The sequence below is a fragment of the Balaenoptera ricei genome, chromosome 9 (assembly GCF_028023285.1).
Source record: "Balaenoptera ricei isolate mBalRic1 chromosome 9, mBalRic1.hap2, whole genome shotgun sequence".
Lineage (NCBI taxonomy): Eukaryota > Metazoa > Chordata > Mammalia > Artiodactyla > Balaenopteridae > Balaenoptera > Balaenoptera ricei.
Window position 1 is genome coordinate 52,997,364 of NC_082647.1, and position 21,350 is coordinate 53,018,713.

General features: G+C 39.9%; 1 protein-coding gene across 10 annotated transcripts in view; it reads left to right on the top strand.

The window, feature by feature from the left end:
- The first annotated feature begins 5,037 nt into the window (after positions 1–5,037).
- ADAM22 (ADAM metallopeptidase domain 22) overlaps positions 5,038–21,350 on the top strand; it is a 245,897-nt gene continuing 229,584 nt past the window's right edge. For 8 of the 10 annotated variants that reach the window (XM_059933783.1, XM_059933786.1, XM_059933776.1 and 5 more), the window contains exons 1-2: positions 5,040–5,216; positions 5,674–5,831. In XM_059933783.1, the coding sequence (XP_059789766.1) occupies positions 5,132–5,216; positions 5,674–5,831 (243 nt within the window). In that variant the 5' untranslated portion in view covers positions 5,040–5,131. Of the gene's footprint in view, positions 5,217–5,673; positions 5,832–21,350 lie in introns of all 10 variants that reach the window. The other 2 variants (XM_059933784.1, XM_059933785.1) reach the window with 2 other exon arrangements.

Consider the following 21,350-nt stretch of genomic DNA (forward strand, 5'->3'; position numbering starts at 1 on the left):
AACTTCTCCTTTTTCATTTCAGATTTTATTGATTTGGGCCCTCTCCCTCTTTTTCTTGATAAGTCTGGCTAAGGGTTTATCAATTTTGTTTACCTTTTCAAAGAACCAGCTTTTAGTTTCATTGATCTTTTCTTTTCTTTCTTTTTTTTTTTTTTGTCTCTATTTCATTTAATTCTGCTCTGACCTTTATGATTTCTTTCCTTCTACTAACTTTGGGTTTTGTTTGTCCTTCTTTCTCTAGTTGCTTTAGGCATAAAGTTAGGTTATTTACCTGAGATTTTTCTTGTTTCCTGAGGTAGTCTTATATTGCTATAAACTTCCCTCTTAGAACTGCTTTTGGTGCATGCACAGATTTTGGATCATCGTGTTTTCATTTTCACTGTCTTTAGGTATTTTTTGATTTCCTCTTTGATTTGTATCTGTGGCCACAGTAGAGTCACAGACTGGTCTACCCATGAGTTATTGGATCCCACTGACCTCTGATCTTCTGAACCAGCTCCCTGGAGCAGGGTGCTTATAACCTCTTATAACAAGGAGGCAAGTGGAAAGCAGCCTTCCAGACAAGTCTCAATCAGTATCAACATATTGCAATGTTATTTGGGTTGTAAAATACCTTTACTTCTTTAAGTGTTTTATGGCCTGCATCTTGGAGGACTTCATACTGACAAGATTGCTGGGTACCTAACACTGCACTCTTTTCAAGCTGACATCTTATGGGTTTCTGATGGCTTATGGCAGCATCACCTGCAAGCCAAACCTGATACAAAATCAAATACAAAAATCAATTTCATTTCTTTACATTAATAATTAACTCTCAGAAAGAGAAATGGAGAAAACAATCCCACTTACTATTGCATCAAAAAGAATAAAATAACTAGGAATAAGTTTAACCAAGGAGGTAATAAACGTGTACACTGAAAACTATAAAACATTGATGGAAGAAATCAAAGAAGACGCGAGTAAATGGAAAGGTATCCTTTGTTCATGGATTGGAAGAATTAATATTGTTAAAATGTTCATACTACAGATTCAATGCAATCTGTATCAAAATTCCAAAGACATTTTTCACAGAAATAAACAAAAAAAAATCCTAAAACTTGTATGGGACCACAAAAAGCCCAAATAGCCAAAGCAATATGGAGAAAGAAAAACAAGGCTGGAGGCATCATACTTCCTGATTTTAAACTATATTACAAAGCAATAGTAATCAAAACAGTATAGTATTGGCATAAAAACAGACACATCAATCAAAGGAACAGAATAGAGAGCCCAGAAATAAACCCATGCATATATGGTCAATTAATTTACAACAAAAGAGCCAAGAATATACAATAGAGAAAGGACAGTCTCTTCAGTAAATGGTGTTGGGAAAACTGGACAGCCACATGCAAAAGAATGATACTAGACCCCTATTTTATACCATATACAAAAATCAATTTAAAATGGCTTAAAGACTTAATATAAGACCGGAAGCTCATAACACTTAAGCCTAAGACCTGAAACTAGGAAACATATGGGATAAGCTCCTTAATATTGGTCTTGGTGGGGCTTCCTTGGTGGCGCAGTGGTTGAGAATCTGCCTGCCAATGCAGGGGACACGGGTTCGAGCCCTGGTCTGGGAAGATCCCACGTGCCACGGAGCAGCTGGGCCCGTGAGCCACAGCTACTGAGCCTGCGCGTCTGGAGCCTGTGCTCCGCAACAAGAGAGGCCGCGATAGTGAGAGGCCCGCGCACCGCGATGAAGAGTGGCCCCCGCTTGCCACAACTAGAGAAAGCCCTCGCACAGAAACGGAGACCCAACACAGCCATAAATAAATAAATAAATAATTAAAAAAAAAAAAAATATTGGTCTTGGTGATGACTTTTTGGAATTGACACCAAAAGCAAAGGCAACAAAAGCAAAAATAAATAAGTGGGACACATTAAACTAAAAAGCTTCTGTACAGAAAAGGAACCCATCAACAAAATGAAAAGTCAGCCTTCTGAATGGGAGAAAATATTTGCAAATCATATATCTGATAAGGGATTAATATCCAAAAAATATAAAGAACTCATACAATGCAATAGCAAAAAAAAAAAAAATAAAACAAAACACAAAAAATAACAAAAAAACCCCACAAAACAAACAAAAATAAAAACCCCCAAATAATCCAATTAAAAATGGGCAGAGGAACTAAACAGACATTTTTGCAAAGAAGGCATACTCTTTTTGGCTCTGTGAATGAAACCTTAATAATGTATAGCAGAAACTGGACAGATTTATTCTTATATGAAAACAAAGATTTCCTATATTACATCTTATTTATATTTGCATACTGAAGAGGTAAAATGTCTAAATGGTTATTTTATAGTCCTTTCTAATAAAATGTACAAAAACAAACAGAAGTAGTGAGAATGCCTTTTGGGGGCCTTGATGGTGACATAAGAATGGGCTTGAACTTGATCTGTGAATCCAAAATCCAGAGGTGCAGGTAGCCTTATGAATCAGGGTTAGCCTCAGGGGGTCAAAAACTATGGCTTTAGTTTCTCCCCAAACCTGTAACTCCTAACTCTTGGTGCTAAGAGTGGCGGGGCTGGAGTGGGAGCTTCCCCCCAAACTGCTGCAGCCCCATGTTCATTGCAGCATAGTCACACTATCCAAGATGTGGAAACCACTGAAATGTCCATCAACAAATGAATGGATAAAGGAAAAGTGGTGTGTGTATATATATTGGGTTGGCCAAAAAGTTCGTTCAGTTAGGGAATACGTTGTTCAATAAAGTTCTTAATGAAAATGAAAAATGTGTCTTTTATTTTTACTTAAAACTGAACGAACTTTTTGGCCAAGCCCATATATATATATATATATATATATATATATATATATATATATATGTGTGTGTGTGTGTGGGTGTGTGTGTATATATGTATATCTACACACACACACACAGTGGAATATTATTCAGCCATAAGAAAGAAGGAAATCCTGCTACTTGTGACAACATGGATGGACCTGAAGACATTATAAGTAAAATAAGTCAGACAGAGAAAGACATACTGCATGATATCACTTATATGTGGAATAAAAAAAAAGTAAAACTTATAGAAATAGAGAGTAGAAACGTGGGTACCAGAGGCTGGGAATGGGGGAAACAGAGGTTGGTAAAAGCATGCCAACTTTCAGCTATAAGACCAATAATATCTGAGATCTAATGTAAAAAATGGTGACTACAGTTGATAACACCAGTATTAAATAGAGATTTGCTAAGCATAGAACTTAAATGTTCTCATCAAAAACAAAGAGAAATATGCGAGGTGAGAAATGTGTTAATGAACTAGCTGGTGGGAATCAAATGAAAGAAAAACAGCAAAAATCCCACAAATATGTAGATATATATATGAAATAGGAAAGATGTTGCCAGAAATGCACTACCTTCCAAGAGATTCAAAGGAGATTCTGTCCCTATAGGATGGGATGCTTTGTTTTGAAATGCTACTGAGACAAGCTTATTCCCACTCCTCTGCCTCCATAACACACTGCTTGGGAAACTGTAGCTTAGTGCCAGAGGAATCTTCTCACTTACCTTGCCTCTCAGGAGGTCCATTCTGTCCCAGGGAGATGGAATGGTTTAAAGGCATGTATTTATTACATCTAAAATATGTGCAAACCCTGTGAACCAAGCAATTTCTTGTTTTGGTATCTGCCTTAGAGAAATGCTCACAACACATGCGCAGGGAGGCATTGTTTATAACAGCAAAAGATTTAAATTTAAAAATTGTGCGGTATACTTAGAGAAGCACAACAGTTACAAAACCTGTAAAATTAATTCTCCGAACTGAGAGAACTGGGGTAAGAATTTGGGTCCATAATGCAGGGAATGAAGGTAAAGGGCTTTTTCAGGCCCTTGGGTTCTAGTTTTATTTTACTGTAACTATTATGGAATCTTCTGCATCAAGGTCTAAAGTGCACTATTGAAATTTCGTAGTCCTTATTCAGGCTTCAGTTGCATGTCATATATAGAATTCCTAAGGGTCTCATTAGTTGAAGATTTGGGGGAAATTTTTTGAAGCGACAATAAGCTCAGTGAGATGTGGTTACTGAAATATGATAGATTTTTCTCTTAGGCAAGAATTTAGGACAACAGAAAAAAGAGTCCCTCTCTACTGTTTGCTTGGGAAACCATGTCTAAGTCGTATTTAATGCTGGATAACACACTTGGGCTGGGACACTGACACACTGGAGAGTATTTTCAAATCACCATGATGGTGAGTGGACTTGAAACCATGTCAATAGAGGCAGGGAGTAAAAAAAAAATTCTTCCAGGGAAGGAGGAAAACATCTCTGTACTGTACAAAACGGTATTCACTCAGTATATCTGACAGCAGTTGCCTCATACCCGTGTCCTTCACTGTTGTGTTCCTTGCTCTTGTCAACCGCCATGCACATAGTAGGTACTCAAACAATGTTTGTTGAATGATTAACTTACCATGTACTCTTGAGGGTATGACTGCCTGGTAATAATTTAAATTAACTACTAAATCTGCAGGAAACATTATTACAGTTCTTTGGGGACGCAGTGCCTGAATCCCGGCTCCCGCGTCGGCGCATTCGGGCATGCTCGGTGCCGGGAGGCCTTGCCAGCGATGACCTTTCTTTCTTTCGACCTTTTCCTCCCTCCCGTCTCCAGTCTGTAGATGACCCTGTGGTCACGAGGTCGCGACAGTCCGCGCCGTCTTGGAGACGAGTGGGAAGTGGAGAGAGAACTACATTTCCCAGCTGACTCTCGTGCGCGCGCCCCTGCCCGCGCGCGGGGGAGAGTTCACCCGGCGCTCGCTCCCCGCCGAGTTCTCGTCGCCCGCCGGAGCCTCTGCCAGGGGATGAGGTGGGTGGCGCTAGAAACCACTTAGCTACAGCCAACCGCCCAATGCAGCACTCGCTCGCTCCCCCCGCCAGCGGAAGCGCCCGCGGAGCACAATGCAGCACTGAGGCAGCGCCGCGGTGGAGGCTGCAGCGCCGCGGTCGCCGCAGCACCGGCCGGGGCTGGGAGGGGGCGGCCCAGGCGAGCCGGGGCCGCGGGGCGCGGGATCCGGACGCGGCTGCCCGGGCATGAGGAGCTGAGCGTCTCGGGCGAGGAGGGCTGACGGCTGCACCATGCAGGCGGCGGCGGCTGTATCCGTGCCCTTCTTACTGCTCTGCGCCCTGGGGACCTGTCCCCCGGCGGGCTGCGGCCGGGCAGGTAAGTTCGCCGCCCTCTGTGGCTCCGGGACGTACCATTTTCCGGGCATCTTTGCAGCCCTCAAGCGCATTTGTAAAGAGGCATCCCCATTTCCCGAGTGCGCAGGGAGATTTTTTTGTTTTTTTAGAAGGGTGGAGAGAAGTGAAGCAAAAATACAGTGTGGATGCATTAGAAGCTTTAGGTCAAATGCCTGTTTTTCTTCTGAAGTAGAAGAGGAATGCGGAGGATGGGAGAGGGGTGCCCTGCTTCTGGGCCCCGATCCTGGATGCTCTCAGATTAGCTGGTCCAAGGCTCTGCGTCTTGTGTCTCTGCATCCTTACCAGATGGGGTCCGGGAGGGAGGGGGAGGTGGGATCTTCATAAGGGAGACGTTGGACCGCAGGATGGACGAGTGTGGGTCAGGGTCATTATTTTCGCCTTTTCTCCCCAATTCCTCCTTCCCCCTTTCCTGCCTGGAGGAGACGCCTCGTTGACGGAGCTGGAGAGGAGGAAGGAAAACCGCTTCCTGGAGCGCCAGAGCATCGTGCCACTCCGGCTCATCTACAGCTCGGGCGAAGACGAAACTGGGCACGACGCGCTCGATACGCGGGTGCGGGGCGACCCCGGCGGCGGGCAGGTGAGAGGCGTGGTGCTGGGGGTGGTCCTCCGCGCGGCCCGGCCCACCCCGACCCCGCGTTTGCTCTCCGTTGCCCTGGAGATGCAGTGTCTTGGGTGAAACCGGTGCAATTCTAATGCGAGTCATGCGTGGCGCTCCCTGTGCAAAAAAGAAGAGAAAGGGGCGACAAACCCCAAAAGAACCACAGGCAGGGGGCTTTGCTGGAGAGGAGTTTGTGCGGGTTGCCTCTGGTAGTTGTGCGGGAACCTGAGCGAAGGGGCGGAGACCCTCTCACCTCTGTCAGGCAAAAGCCATGCGTAGGCAAGAAGGGATATAATATTTGAGCAGGATTTGCATCATCATTATTGTTGTTGTGGTTATTTTAATTTTCAAAGGGAAGACTTTATGTGATTTAAGCCAAGATTGGTACTGTAGGAAAATTGGAAAAACAAGCCTAGACATCCCTAACTAAACTCAAACCCTAAGATTAAGCTGAACTGCAAGGTTCTCAGCTCACTCAATTTGTGGACATCAGAGATGTACCCATTCACCTCCACCTTCCAGAAAAGGTGTCCGGCTCCCCCCTTTCTTCATTGGTAGCAGTCCTCTTGGTGTAATTAGGGCCCTGTTGCTTATTGGGCATTTATAAAGTATGTTTTTAAATAAAAATTGAACTACCGTTTACCCATATTTAGGTCAATATCACACAGCCACAGATATACTTGAAAATTATTTTGAATTTACTGGTTAATTTAAGTAAATATTTTGGGGCTATGTAAGCATTTTTTGTATTTACATGTATCAACCTGGCAACCAGTTCACCCACCTGTAAGTACATATTAAGGCAGAACTTGTTCATGTAGTCGAAAATTTTACACACTTCACTGAAGCAAAGGCAGGCTGAACATTTTCACATGTATAAATATATTCTTAATATTTTAAGATGTATCTTGATGATGTGATACTCAGTAATTTATCTGTAAGTGTAAAAATAGAAAAATACTACTTAAATCTGTATTTGTAGCCAAGTACTTAGTTCTGTTAACATTTTAACATGATAGAAATTAATTTAAAGGGCTATAGTAATATCCATTAGTTACATTATTAGAGTAGAAAATCTAATATGCCAAGCATTAATGAAGAATCCCATCATTTGAATTGTTTGGTAAATACCTATTTTATTTATTTTTTATTTGAATTTTATTTATTTATTTGAATTAATGTTTGGTAAATACCTTTTCTATTTTGACTTTTTTCCATAGTAAAACTGAAGAAGCATAGGACACTGTCTTATTTTTCAATACATTAGAATTATTTCTGTAGAGGAATATTCTCACGCTCAGTTACAACTTTTTTTTTTTTTAAGTTTTTAAAGCCATGTTTATTGAAGTTGAATTTACATTCAGTAAAACTCACTCCAAAATGTGACCAAGGCAATCAGCACCATAATCAAAGTGTAGAGCAGTTCTTCAACACCCACCCCACCCCCGACCAAAACCTATGCAGCAAACTCCTCCCTGCTCCTTAGGAATCCACTGATCTGTTGTCTGTCAAAGGGGTCAAATTTAATCATCAAAATAATCTATTATAGGAAAAACTGTAAACACAAAAAAACAAGTTTTTAAAAGGATACTTTGAAACATACAATGTTTAGAATAGTCAAAAGTATGGGATTTAGAACTAACCTTTGTAAATTCAAGCAGCTGACAGTTTTCTTAAGATAGCTGTATTGATAGAATAGCTAGTCTAGTTACTATGTTGAGCTTCAGGCTGGGGCTGGTTGGCAGAAAAATGATTTTAAATAGTTTAAATGGAATTGAATTCTACAGAAATTCTCTATGGGGCAGATATATGTTCTTGCAGATATTTGGCACCTTTTCAAAAGTCCTCCGCTGCTACCACCATGAAAGGGACAGTAAGCAAAAACCTCTACTCTGTATATATCACTCGTCACATGTTCAAATACACCTTATCTCCTCGAAAAGCTTTCAAGCACCAGCCCTGTTTGCCAGCATCTTGAACTGGACTGAGCCGAGTCGTGCGCCGAGGCCGAAAAAACCAGTTACAACTTTTGATTATAAAAAATTTCAAACACACACACAAAAGTAGACAGACTATTATAATGAACTCCCAGCTTCAATCATTAACAACTCATAGCCAATCTCATTTTATCTACATCCTATCTATTTTTTCTCCCTTTCTGTATTATTTTGAAGCAAATCATATCATTTCATTTATAAAATTTCACTATGCACCTCTAAAAGATATAGATTTTTTAGAAAATGTAACCATGATATTATCATAGCTGATATGTATTAAATATACAAATGTGTTAAATATATGTAAATATATAAAATAGATATATAAACATTATATATATATTTAAGTTTGTTTGATCCAGGGCCCAGATAATGTCTATAAACTGCAATTAGGTTTTTTTTTTGTTTTTACAGTCTCTTTAATGCATGGTTTCCCCCTCCATTTCCTTGCTTTTTTCCATGCAATTTATTCATTGAAGATGTGGGGTCTTTTATCGGTAGAGTCTTTCACAATCTGAATTTTTACTGATATAGACAGTGCTTTAAAACAAGTCACAAAAAGTTTCTCAGAGAGGAAGAAAGTAGAGATGCAGAAAATGCTGCAGGATTGCACCTCTAAACTCCGGAGTCTCTGCCTCATGCTGGTGATGTCTTTAGGTACCCTCTGCCCTTCTCTGTGTTGGTAAAGACCACCACTCTTGGACAACAGGCAGTCCTCCTTTTTCTCCCCATTTCTGAAATACCACTTCTTTTTAAATTTTTTTTTTGATTTTATTTATTTATTTATTTTTGGCTGTGTTGGGTCTTCGTTTCTGTGCGAGGGCTTTCTCTAGTTGCGGTGAGCGGGGGCCACTCTTCATCGCAGTGCGTGGGCCTCTCACTATCGCGGCCTCTCTTGTTGCGGAGCACAGGCTCCAGACGCGCAGGCTCAGTAGTTGTGGCTCACGGGCCCAGTTGCTCCGCGGCATGTGGGATCTTCCCAGACCAGGGCTCGAACCCGTGTCCCCTGCATTGGCAGGCGGATTCTCAACCACTGCGCCACCAGGGAAGCCCCCTGAAATACCACTTCTGTAGATTATTTTGGTTCATAGGCCTCTCTACTTGGGGCAGAAGATACTTGGGGCCTGTGCAGCTTCTACTTCCTATAAGAATAAACCTCACTATTGAGAAGAATGACTCTGGCTTTTGGTGAGGTGTGAATGAATCGGTAGGATTTAGGTTAAACAGCGTGAGTAGATTATTCATTCAAGTCAGAAATGAGAGTGAAGATCCTGTCTTATCATCATAGTAATTATGACAAGCAATTATGTCAGTGCTGGCACATGGTGAGGTATACAGAGTGCATCTGGTTGGATACCTGGATCACCTGGGAGCTGTAGCAGTTTACCATGCTCCTCAACTACAGTTACTGATCACTGACTAGTAGGACTGAATCTGGCAGTTAGAGTTGTAAAGACCTAGTTGTCATAAGCCAACACTTCCTACAGTTAGGAAAGTAAGGAGTGGTCCTGCAATTTGTCATTTCTTGTTTCGTTGAGAGCTGTCACTGAACCCCAAAACATAAGTTAATTCTGTATGGACCTTGTTATTTCTTTGGTGATTAAAATAGATGTAATTTATACTCATAAATATGTTTAGCAACTTCCTTTCTACTTCAGAAATAAAATTAGGATGCTTTTCTATCAGCTCACAAAGGTATATATTGATTTGTTTATTTGTTTATTAAAAAGGCATTTATATACTTGAGCTCATACTGTGTACCAATTTTTTTTGCAAGACCCTGGGGATTTAGAGATAAAAGACCCAGTTCTAGCCTTTAAGGAATTTACAGACAAGTAGGAAGATGGATGAATGGATAGGCAGTTACACTCTGTACTTGTGTGTGATTTTCTGGAGGTGATCACAGAGAGCTGTGGAAGAGAGAAGACAGTGCTTAACCCAGGTGAGCAGTCAGGGCTCTCAGAGAGAGGTGTTATCTGAGCTGTGTTTTGAGGGTGAGTAGGAAGTGGCCAAATTAAAGGGAAGGGGTGGGCATATCAAACAGAAGGGGCAGGAGGTATGTGGGCATGTGACATCAAGACACATTTTAAACTGCAAATAGTTAGGATTTAACGGACAGATGAAACAAAACAGGAAACCAGAAAATAGATGCTGCAGCACCTTCATGACTTGCTGAGGAATTTGGACTTGTCCTGAAAGCGATTCAAGGATTTCAGTAAGGAGAGTTACTGACCAGATTCACGTTGTCGTGGAATAACCCTAATTGTTAGAAATGAATAATCTTTTTTTTTTTGCTGCATTGGGTCTTCGTTGTTGCGTGTGTGCTTTCTCTAGTTGCAGCAAGCGGGGGCTACTCTTCGTTGCGATGCGTGGGTTTCTCATTGCGGTGGCTTCTCATTGCGGAACACAGGCCATAGGCGCGTGGGCTTCAGTAGTTGTGGCTCACGGGCTCTAGAGCACAGGCTCAGTAGTTGTGGCGCAAGTGCTTAGTTGCTCCACGGCATGTGGGATCTTCCCAGACCAGGGATCGAACCCATGTCCCCTGAATTGGCAGGCAGATTCTTAACCACTGCGCCGCTAGGGAAGTCCCAGAAATGAATTATCTTAATTTCAAAAGCTGAGTGAAAGTGGTTGTTCACTTTATTTCATTGTTAAATGCCAATTCACATACTCATTAAGCTTGCAAGAACTTAGTTACTAAGTATACTTAGCTGCTTAGTATAAATGAGTTAATATTTATAAAGCATTTAGAACAGTGCTGCATATTCTGTAAGCACTATATGAGTTTTTGTTAAATAACATTAACTCCCTCAGGCTGCTTGAGTACTGTTTAGAAATTTTATGACATTTGCCTTAATGCAAAATGGTGCCCTAATTACCTGAATTTAACACATTCCCAGAAGTTACAAATTACTCGAATTTACATAAGTGGAATCTTAACAGTTGTAGAGATGGAAGAAATGTTATAAGTCATCTAACCTAATTCAAGAATCACTTCTCACCTGGTAAGATAGAGCCATTAACCTAGAGTAAGGAAACCAGCAATGTTTTACTTAATGTTTCAGAAAGCTCACAAGAACTGTGATGGTATAAAACACCTTAATTTTACTTTTAATGTGTCCTTACTTCAGTTTTCATCACTAAATGGAACTGCACAGTTATATTTTTGGAAAAAATTTTAATATTTTAGTTCTGTGGAAATACTGGCAGTTTGATTGGTGTGAAATAATCATTCTGTTTGTATGAGTCCATATTGTAAAAGATTTCTTTACTATCTGGCCAGTTACTTGAACACATACTTTATTTTTATCCTGAATCAGATGATCAGCCCATACTGAAAGCTTATTGTGGCATGAAGTTCTAGAAATGGTAGTCAAAGAAATTATATTTGATTGTGGGTAACCTTGCTGTCCTAAAGATTGTCTGCCTAGTCTGAAGTAATTTCAGTCCTGTAAAATAGCACTCAGAACTAGAATATTCAAAGTATTCAGTCTTCCTTTCCTCTGACTTGAAATTTTTTGTGCTGAAAAAATTGTATGTTGCAGATAATAGGATAAAATATATTTTTAACTGGACACCCATATGGGCAAGATATCACCTACTGAGTCCTACTGTTGGTTTGATACTGATGATCACATAATTTCTGTTTTTCAGAGTAAGCACCTTAATGGTTTCTCCTTTTTTGCTAGCCAAGCATGATAGTTTTACTGTAGCATCAGAGGTTATTTGGTGGTTTATTTTGTTGTGTGGTCAACCCATACATTTTCAATAATTTGTTTCGCAGCCAGTAATTGCTTTTCTCTACAAGTAGCAGAATTTCTTTTTGTCAAAAGTCTTTATTGCCAGTGAATAGAGAGGCTACGTATTTTTCTTTCTATCTCATTCCCTGGAAAGTGTTGTAAGCTTCTCAAGTAGTCAAGTGCCAAGAACATAGATCTACCATTTATTATAGTTTTGATAATCAGTAACGAATGGGGAAAATGCAAGATGGTCGCAGGATGGCAAGCAGTAGCTGTGCTCCATTCGTTTTTAAAATAATTAATTAATTAATTAATTTTTGGCTGCATTGGGTCTTTGTTGCTGTGCGCGGGCTTTCTCTAGTTGCGGCGAGGGGGGGCTGCTCTTTGTTGCGGTGCGCGGCCTTCTCATTGCGGTGGCTTTTCTTGTTGCGGAGCACGGGCTCTAGGCGGGGGGCTTCACTAGTTGTGGCACGCGGGCTCAGTAGTTGTGGTTCACGGGCTCTAGAGGGCAGGCTCAGTAGTTGTGGCGCATGGGCTTAGTTGCTCTGCAACATGTGGGATCTTCCTGGACCAGGGCTTGAACCCATGTCCCCTGCTTCGGCAGGCAGATTCTTAACCACTGTGCCACCAGGGAAGTGCCTGTGCTCTGTTCTTATGAATATAATTATCCATATGCCTAAGCATGGATGAGCTGTACTTAAAATTGGGTTGTTTCACTTGGGAGCACTGAGTCAGCTTAACCAAAAGTTGTCTGCAGTACTGCTTCCCTGGCGGAAAAGGACTCCTAGGAATTACAGCTTTAGAAGTATTTTGCAAGGATAGCACAAACATCTTTTTTTTCCTTAATGTGCATTTGTTAAACCTAAGTAGCTCAATACTGGTAAAGTTTGCCACCAATCAAAACTTTGTTCCACTGCCATAAATAGGAAGGAGACATTTCTCAGCACATTTTTATTCTCCTGTCAACCTTCTCTTACAGTTAAATAGTTAAAAGAAAATAAAATTTAGAATTGTAGGAGTTTTCCTTACATCTTGCTTTTAGTCTATGAGATCCCAATTTGTATATATTTCTTTTGGGCATCTTTGAAATTCTGCCCAGTGGTTTTACCGTGCACACCGTGCACAGAAGAACCTTGTCTTTCATCGCTTCTTTACAGCTACACGTGGAAAACTATGAATGACTCTAAAAGCTTATGGGATGATACAAATTGTCCTTAAGTTTTATTTCTTTTCTCTTATTTCAAAGAATGCCAAGTGTTGTATCATTTTTAATGATTAAAGCCCCTTCTAAAAGTACATGGAGGGAGGTCTGCTTTCTTGTCATATAGGGTTAGTAGTACTCTATAACTCCAGTGGGGCCCATATATTGCCACATTTATCATTGAGGATTATGGATAAGCCCCAAAGGGAAAAAGGATGTTATTAAAAAGAGTGGGGGAGGGCACAAGAAGAGGAAGAGACCTTGAGGAGAATGGCAAGAAGGAGGAAGGAAAGAGAAACCAGGAAAAGAGAAATACTTATAATAGTGTTGTCATGTTATAGTATACACTAAAATATTTAATAATATTTAATAAATATTTAATAAATGGTAACTCATGGGGTTACTTTTTATGTGCTGAACAGTTTTCTGAGTACTTTTGATCTGTACAAACACATTGCATCCTCACAAGAATCATGTGACAGGTAATATTTAGCTGCAAAATCACAAAGCTGGTAGGTAGCGGAGAGGGTATTTGAACCCAGACACTTCAGCTCCACTGCACTGCCTATGTGCTGAAGCACTAGGCTAACCTGGCCTTAGCACAGGAGGTCACCAACATTTCCTTAGATATCTTTCAATGGCACTGGGGTAAAAGATGTCTTACATCTGTCCCATTGGAACTATATATTTCTTGCAGCACTTGAAAATATTTTTAAAAGTTATATAGTAGTGAAGAAACTTGCGGAACACAGTAGGAATGCTTCATTTCTACTACCTTGAGAATGAGAATGGAATATATAAAGATATTTAACATTTAAAAGGTTAGAAACACCTCTCAAAGGATGTGTGTTTTGTTTCGGAACTGCATGTGAACATTGATTGTTATAATCTTTCTTCGTAAATCAAAGATTTCAGGACAGTTGTCAGTACCAAAATTATACATGCTCTTCTTCTGCTTTAAGTTTCATAAAGCAGAAACATGAAATGCTAAAAAGGAATCCGTGTTTGTGTATCCTTCTCCAAATGAAAAGATACAAAATATCTTTTGTGTCTTCATAGAACAAGTAGCTCTAGAGTCCCAGATGTCAAAGCATTCAGGTCAAAGACATATGTAATAATAATAACCAAAATGATAGCTTCTGTGAACATCTAGCTGGATGTGTTTACTTTGGTAATAAAAGCATTAGAAAGCAAATATTGAGGGAAAGAGTTGAAAATAAGAATTAATATTTACTGAATATTTACCACGTGTCAGACACTGTGCTGAGCGATTTACATGTGTTATCTCTCATTATGAGGTAGATATTATTATACCCATTTTATAGATGAGGAAACTGAGGCTTAAGGACGCTAATTAACCAGCCCAAGGTCATACAACTGACAAGTAGTAGAATTGGGTTAAGAATTCTCAAAGAAAATGTTAGAGATCCACATAAAATAAGCCTCTTGTAATCTTTCTTACTTATTTCACATGTGGTTACTGTGTCATCTATGTATTGGAACAAACCTACCATTTCTTTAAAACTCTTGGCCCTGCCCTGGTCTCCTCCCTCGCTAGCTTCATTCAGGGGTGAATTGATGTCCTGTTTCACACTTGTTATATGTCTTCATTTCTAGAAATGGGTATAATTTCTACCTCTACCTCAGATATTCTTTTAACCACATGGAAATATCTGAATCTTCTTCTAAATGGCAGCAGAGAACATCTGCACTCTGAATACTTGTTGGAGTTTAATCTGCCAGAAATTCACTCAACAGAAAGTATTTATGGAGAATTATCATCTATTCCTCCATAGAGCATTCTGGGGTGGGAGTATTTTAAAAAGTCTCTCCAGGGGATTCCAGTTTGTATCCAGGGTCTAGGAGCTCTTTGTATTCTCAAGGTTTAAGATATTTTTTCTTAAATCTCCTTGGATTCCAGTTAGTCACAAGGGAGTTTGCTATCTGAATTGGTATCCGTTTCCTCAGTCACTTCCCTGACCTCTTCAATCACCTTCCAGGCTTTTTCTAAAGGATATTTTGAAGGACATTGTAAGAAATGTTCCTGAGAAACCAGTTACATTATTCATGGAAGTCTTGGAGAACGTTACACATGGTGTCTCCGCATGACCAAGAGGAGAGATTTATCTTGTAACTGTGTTTCCTTCCTTGACATGAATGCCAAAAGTTTCAAGGCGAATTGTGTCCTCCTCCAAAGCGGAAGTCCCAGCATAAGTTTTCATAGCAGCTTCATTCCTGTCTCATTGTCCTCTTCCTTCCCATCATCCCCATTTCAATGCAAAATCATCCGAAATCTCTCTCGACTAGTGATAATTTATCAATCTGGGAAGTCATATCTGTGCACATTTTCAAGTGCATGTTAGACTAAAATAAATATTGGGCTTAAAAAAAGTGATCTCAAGAGGTTTCCTCTGTCCACTTTTCTAAAGTATTCCCATTCCACTCCCCTCCTTGTCACCATTAGTCTTTTTTTCTTCCTAGCACTTGACATTCTTTTTAATGATTGACTTGTTTATTGTCTTTCTTTCACTATGCCATCCCTGGATGGTAAACTACATGAGAATAGTGATCTTGTCTGTTCCGTCACCACACATCTCCACTACCTAGAGCAGTGACTGGCACAGAGTCGGTGCTTAATAAATATTTATTGAATTAAAGAGTTTTCCGTCTCCCCTGGGTTCCTCATCTACTTAAAAATTTCATTTTATCTTGTAATTGTCCACATAAAACAAGCTGAAATCTTTTTTGGAATAAGGTTGGGCTCCATATGAATAAATGCATGAATAATTTTAGTCTTTTCAAATATTGAATTTACATCCCCTTTGATAATTGCAATTATTTGACACAGAAATGGAGTTCAATATGCTGTATTTTAAAAAATATGAAAACATCATATAGAAAAACTGATTTTAAACTTCTAGGTGTCCTTTACTTTTTGATTTTACCTTCTGAGTTGCTTTTAAGACAGAAATCTGTTTTCCCCAGAGCAGAGTATTATATATAACTTGATTTTGAAGATAAAATTTAAAATGTTGTACCATGATTCAGAAATATCAGCAGTTCTAAAGCTAGACAGAGAAAGAGTAAGGAGCTTAATCCTTCCCTCCCCCTGCCCCATCCTGTCTCACAATCTATTTGTTGTTTGTATTGAAACGATGTTTCAGAATCATATTCATCTGTAAGTGTAAATCAACATTTTTATTCTCCTTTTTAAAAATTAATTTTGTATGAGGGGACTTTAGCACTTAGCAATAGTTGCCCTTTTGCTGCATTTTTTTTTTTTTGTCCCAAGTGAAGAACATTAGATGACTCTTTGAAGATGGGAAATCGATGATACTTCCCTGAAGCTAGACCTCAAGAGCTCACATTTTGCAAGTCGTTTTAAAATTTTCTGCCCAAGGCAGTAGAACTGGTTGACAGTTTTCTTTGACCTCTTATTCTGTTTGGCACTGAATCATGCCTCTAGTTGGTCAATTTCTATTCTTATGTAATTTTTTTTTTTTTTTTTCAGTTTGCCTTTTAAGCAGGCTTCTTTGGGAGAAATTGCCTTCATTTCCTCCTCTAGTGAGGTGAGGACTTTGGGGTCAGGCTGGTACACACCAGTTGCTACTCCTGGTCAGAGCTCAAGCTTTGCTCTCAGTGGTTTCTCTTTCTTCGGATTAGATAGCAAGATGCTGCAGAGAGAGCTGCCACTTCATAGACCTGGTGTCCATGAATTCCCTGGTGGATTTTTAATGCCTTTGGACTGTCCTGTCAGGAGTCTGGCCTGGAACCTAGCTGTGGATCCATAGCAGTCAAGGTTATGCAGGGTAGTATTAACCTAGGGTAGGCTGGAGTCGGAGCAGTTTGCAGGAGAGTAATCTTGGGTCATCAGAACCTGGGGGCAGGAGCAGGCTGTGGGTAAAAGGGTAGTGGAAGGCGAGGCTCAGGGGAAAAAAAAAAAAAAAAAAATCAGGTCTAGAGAGAAGATACTGGGTCCACTGTGCCAGCTCAGTCCAGTATCCTCCTGGCTCAACTAGAGAGAGTGACCTGAAAAAGTCTGAGACACTTTCTGAGTTTTTGATCTCAGCCCATTGAGGTTTCAGTGGTTGGCTCCACTCTTGACTGAGGTCTCTTGTTTTTAAAGAGAACCATGTGTTTTTTAGCCAGACTTGCTCTAATGGCCCTTGGGATTGTTTCCATGCCCTCATGAGCTTTAAGTGTTTGGTTCAGAGAGAGGGACCACTTTCTCCTCCTCCTCCTCCTCTTCCTCCTCTTCTTCTCCTCCTTCCTATTCTTCTTCTTCTTTATTCCTTATTTTCCCTCCTTCCTTCCTCCTCCAAGATCATATCCTTCACTGGTCTTGTCTAAGGCTCTGCAGGCTAGTGGGAGGGGGCTTTCAGGGGCCCACTCTTTTCCCCATTAACGTAGTTCAGACTGCAGACTGTGCCTGTCCTGGATCAGGAGATGACGCTTACATAAAGATTGATGTCCTAACTCGTGTGACAGCTGATGCTCTGAAAACTCACACTTAGTTTGTGCAAAATGAGCAACAAGCTCATTTTACATGGCATGTGGTACGTATTAAAAAAAAAGTATGTTAATAATGGAAGAGTCCTTGTAAGTGGGAGTTTGGAAAATTTGTTCTTATTGAGATGGATAATTTTGGTGTCAGTCTCCATTTGCTATAAATAGTGGGTTATTTTCAAGATTAGTTTGGTATCACCTGCAGTTTAGCAATAGTTAGGAGTACTTTGATGTGCTTTTCAAGAAAACTTTAGGAAAGTGTTTAAGAAGAAGAATGGGAAAATTTTTTTTACAGATACATTAACAAATTTACCATTGTGTTAAGTAATCAAGCCATCATTTCTTAGAAAGAGTTTTATTGACTATGATAGAAACTTAAACATCTTTGAAGATAATGGAAGTTTTGATGCAGGACAGGAAAATCGTTCTTATGTTTTACAAAAGTATACAGCTTGTTTAGCTATAAACAGCACATCGCTTTTTTTCAAACTGATTTCCTCATAAAAGTACCTGAAAGCTTGGACAGATATTGATTGATAAGGAGGTGGGCAAAATTCAAGTTGTGTTCATGGCTATCACCAAAGGTGAAGCCATTTCTGACTGGATGAGTGACTAGAGACGAGGCTATTTCAAACCATGGCGTGTAGCAACTTTCGTTGGTCCTCAGCATCCTTCAGGGTAAAAAGAGGTGCTGAGATACTATGAATTTTTCATTTAATTTAATTTCTGAGGTAAGTTTAGCATGATGTCCTTATAGTTCTTAATGATCTTGCATGGGCAATGTTCTCTCATACTTAATGAAGGGAAGGTACTATTCATTCATAACTTAACCGATTTAATATGAAATCTACTTGAGGTCATTGACTAATGAGTTTTTTAGGACTTTTTTTAAAGTGTTCTGATTATGAAATCATGAAGTTTGCAGTTGTCCCAGGGTGACGGGGTAAGAATTATTTCAATTTAATTTAGGGAAAAACATGGTGTGAGGGCATAAATAAAAAAATATCCATTTTTATTTCTTCCCAGCGTTGAGCTCAGAGCCTTGTACATAGCAAGTGCTCAAAAAGCATATGAGAACTGGATGACATCATTGGTGCCATGACTTAGAGAGCCCTGTTCCATTCTTATGCCTCTAGACCCCTGTTGTTACATCAGGTTTTCCCTGGTCGATTATTTTTTTTCTTTTCTCTCATCTCTTTCTTTCCTCATTTCTCAGTTCAGGCTCTGTCACGTTCCTGTTGCCTCTTTCCATTTATCATTTTCCTGTGAACATAGCCTTGCTCTGTTCACTTTCCCTATGACCCTTGGTTTATTTTGTATTTTTCCCCCTACTCTCTTTCTGTCAAATGCCTCTTTTTCTCTTAGCAACTAAAGTAAAAACAAGTCTCTGAAAGGTTATTTATATTCAGTGTTGGGAACCATCCCTGTTGCCTGTTGCTGGACTGACTTATTTTTGGGATTTGCAAAATGTGTTATAGTTCAACAAGCTTCCCACTCTACTACTTACCTTCAAACCTGTTTTTTATGTGGTTTTTCTTTTTCATTTGTTGTTTCTTTTGTTCCCCTTAAACTGTCCCTCATTCATTCCCTTCTTTGGGTGTGGATTGCAGTGAGTTTCACTTCTGCTCTTTGCTGTTGGAATAGTCGCCTTCCGAAAATCATTCTCCTTGTTCTCACTGCTCATAATCCCCTGGACTTAGACTCTGAGTTTGTGTCTGGTCCATCCTCCACAACTGCTGAGCGTGTCACTTCTCAGAGTCTTCCAGAGGGGTCCATTGCTCCATTGCTGCAGGATTCAGACTCAGCATTGAGCAATGACGAGGCACTTTTACAGGTATACTAATAGTTCAACTTGCCTCACAGGCTTGGCATAAAATTACTCCTGCTTGTGTGTGAGTGTTGGTGCAGGGGTATTGGTGCCCTGATCATTTGGGTGGGTTAACAGAAGGTGTCCCCATGAGATGGACTCTAATGTTGGGCTGGAACTCTGTCATTTGTTTTCACCATTATTTGTTCACTGCTTAACACTCTGCCTGATGGATAGGTGGTACTCAGCCAATATTTATGGTCTGCCTTTGTTTCAACTTTCAATCTCAAAGATGCAGAAAAAGTGTTCTGTGACCATTTATGTTCTTCTGATGTATTTCCAACCATCACAGTATTTCTTTCCTCCGGATTGTTAAAATCTTTTGTTGGGATGGGTTTGAGAGGAGCACGGGCCTCCTTCCACATTTATACCTTATCCCTGACCTCTTTCTTCCCCTTCCCTCCGCGTACATTCTTTATTTTTTATTATTTAAAAAAAAGTTTTTTTTCTCTCCGTGTACATTCTTGCCGGCCCGACAGAGCCACCCTGTCTATATAGAAAGCCTAGGTTCTGTGAGGATCCCATCACGGTGAGCACCTGAACTGCAGGTAGCTGTCCCCCTTGCTTCACGTGTGAGGCAGGGCCATGAGTATAGGAGAGACAAGACTGGAGAAAGCAGTGGGAACTTGCACAATGATTGGCAGACTGATATTCTACCATATAAAGCCGCCTTGCTATCTCCCGGCTGCTTTAATCACTGTGACAAAATCATTCATGTCAGTTTCTAGCCCTGTCTCTCCCAACACAAATAAATCCAAGCTATTTAACCTTTGTGTGTGACTTTATTCATCAGACTTTGCCATTTGCTGCCTGGAGCTGCATTTTCTTTAAGACAATGATGTCTGTCTTCTGGGAAAGTGACATATAGTATTTCTGATAGTTCTGAACTCGTATGACATATTTAGCTAAGGAGTTTTTCTGATATTTGTTTTTGGAGTTTTGATTTTTTTTTGAACCAAGGACAGCATCCTCTTTTTTTTTCTCCCTGTAACTAAGCCTCCAATACTTTCTTGTCTAATATTTTGTTTTATTTTTATTTTTTTCTCAATCTTTACCTCCCTATTGTGGACTAACAAGTTAATATAAAATATTTACTTTCTGGAACTTCCCTGGCCATCCAGTGGTTAAGATTCCGCACTTCCACTGAAGGGGACATGGGTTCAATCCCTGGTTGGGGAACCAAGATCCCGCATGCCACACAAAGTGGCAGAAAACAAACAAACAAACAAAACTCCAGGGGATTATGCTGAGTAAAAAATATTTACTTTCTTTATTTCTTAGGTGGTAGATACTACTCTTATAGAACTATTACTCTATGAAACCTCCAGGCTCTAAAAGATCTGCACATTTGACTTAAATCAGAAAACCCCACTTGAGAATAGCCACTTTGGTATAAGTAGAGACCCTAGAGAGGGATGGCACTCTGAGCTGTTTTCAAGCATTAATATCTTAGTGTGAATGAAGGATTGATCTGAAAGTAGGTTTATAATCTGAAAAGAAAGTAAGGGCTTGTGTCGGGGAGGGGATCCCGCGTCAAAATGTTAAGATTAAGTAACTGGCCCACAAAAATGAACTCTTTAACATGACTTCAGCTGATTTAGTATAATCAGCTGACTTTTCATGACTTCAGCTGATTTAGTATAATCTCAGGAACAAAATAATTCATATTTTCATTATATATAGTTATAAGGCCATTATTGAAATATAATTTGCATACCATAGAATTCACCCATTTAACAATAGTGTACAATTCAAAGTTTATTAGTGTATTCAAGCAATTGTGCAAGCATCACCATGGTCAGTTTTAAACATTTTCCTCACCTCAAAAAGAAATCCCATACACATTCCCCAGGCTCTCTCCCGCCCTGCCTATCTGCACCCCCAGCCCTGGGCAACCACTAATCTACTTTCTGTCTTTATAGCTTTGCCTATTCTAGACATTTCATAAAATGGAATCATAAACTATCTGGTCTTTTGTGACTGGCTTCTGTTACTTAGCATAATGATTTCAAGGTTTATCCATGTTGTAGCATGCATTTTAACCTCATTCCTTTTTTTAAAAAATTTATTTATTTTTGTCTGCGTTGGGTCTTCGTTGCTGTGCGCAGGCTTTCTCTAGTTGCAGCGAGCGGGGGCTACTCTTCGTTGTGGTGTGTGGGCTTCTCATTGTAGTGGCTTCTCTTTGTT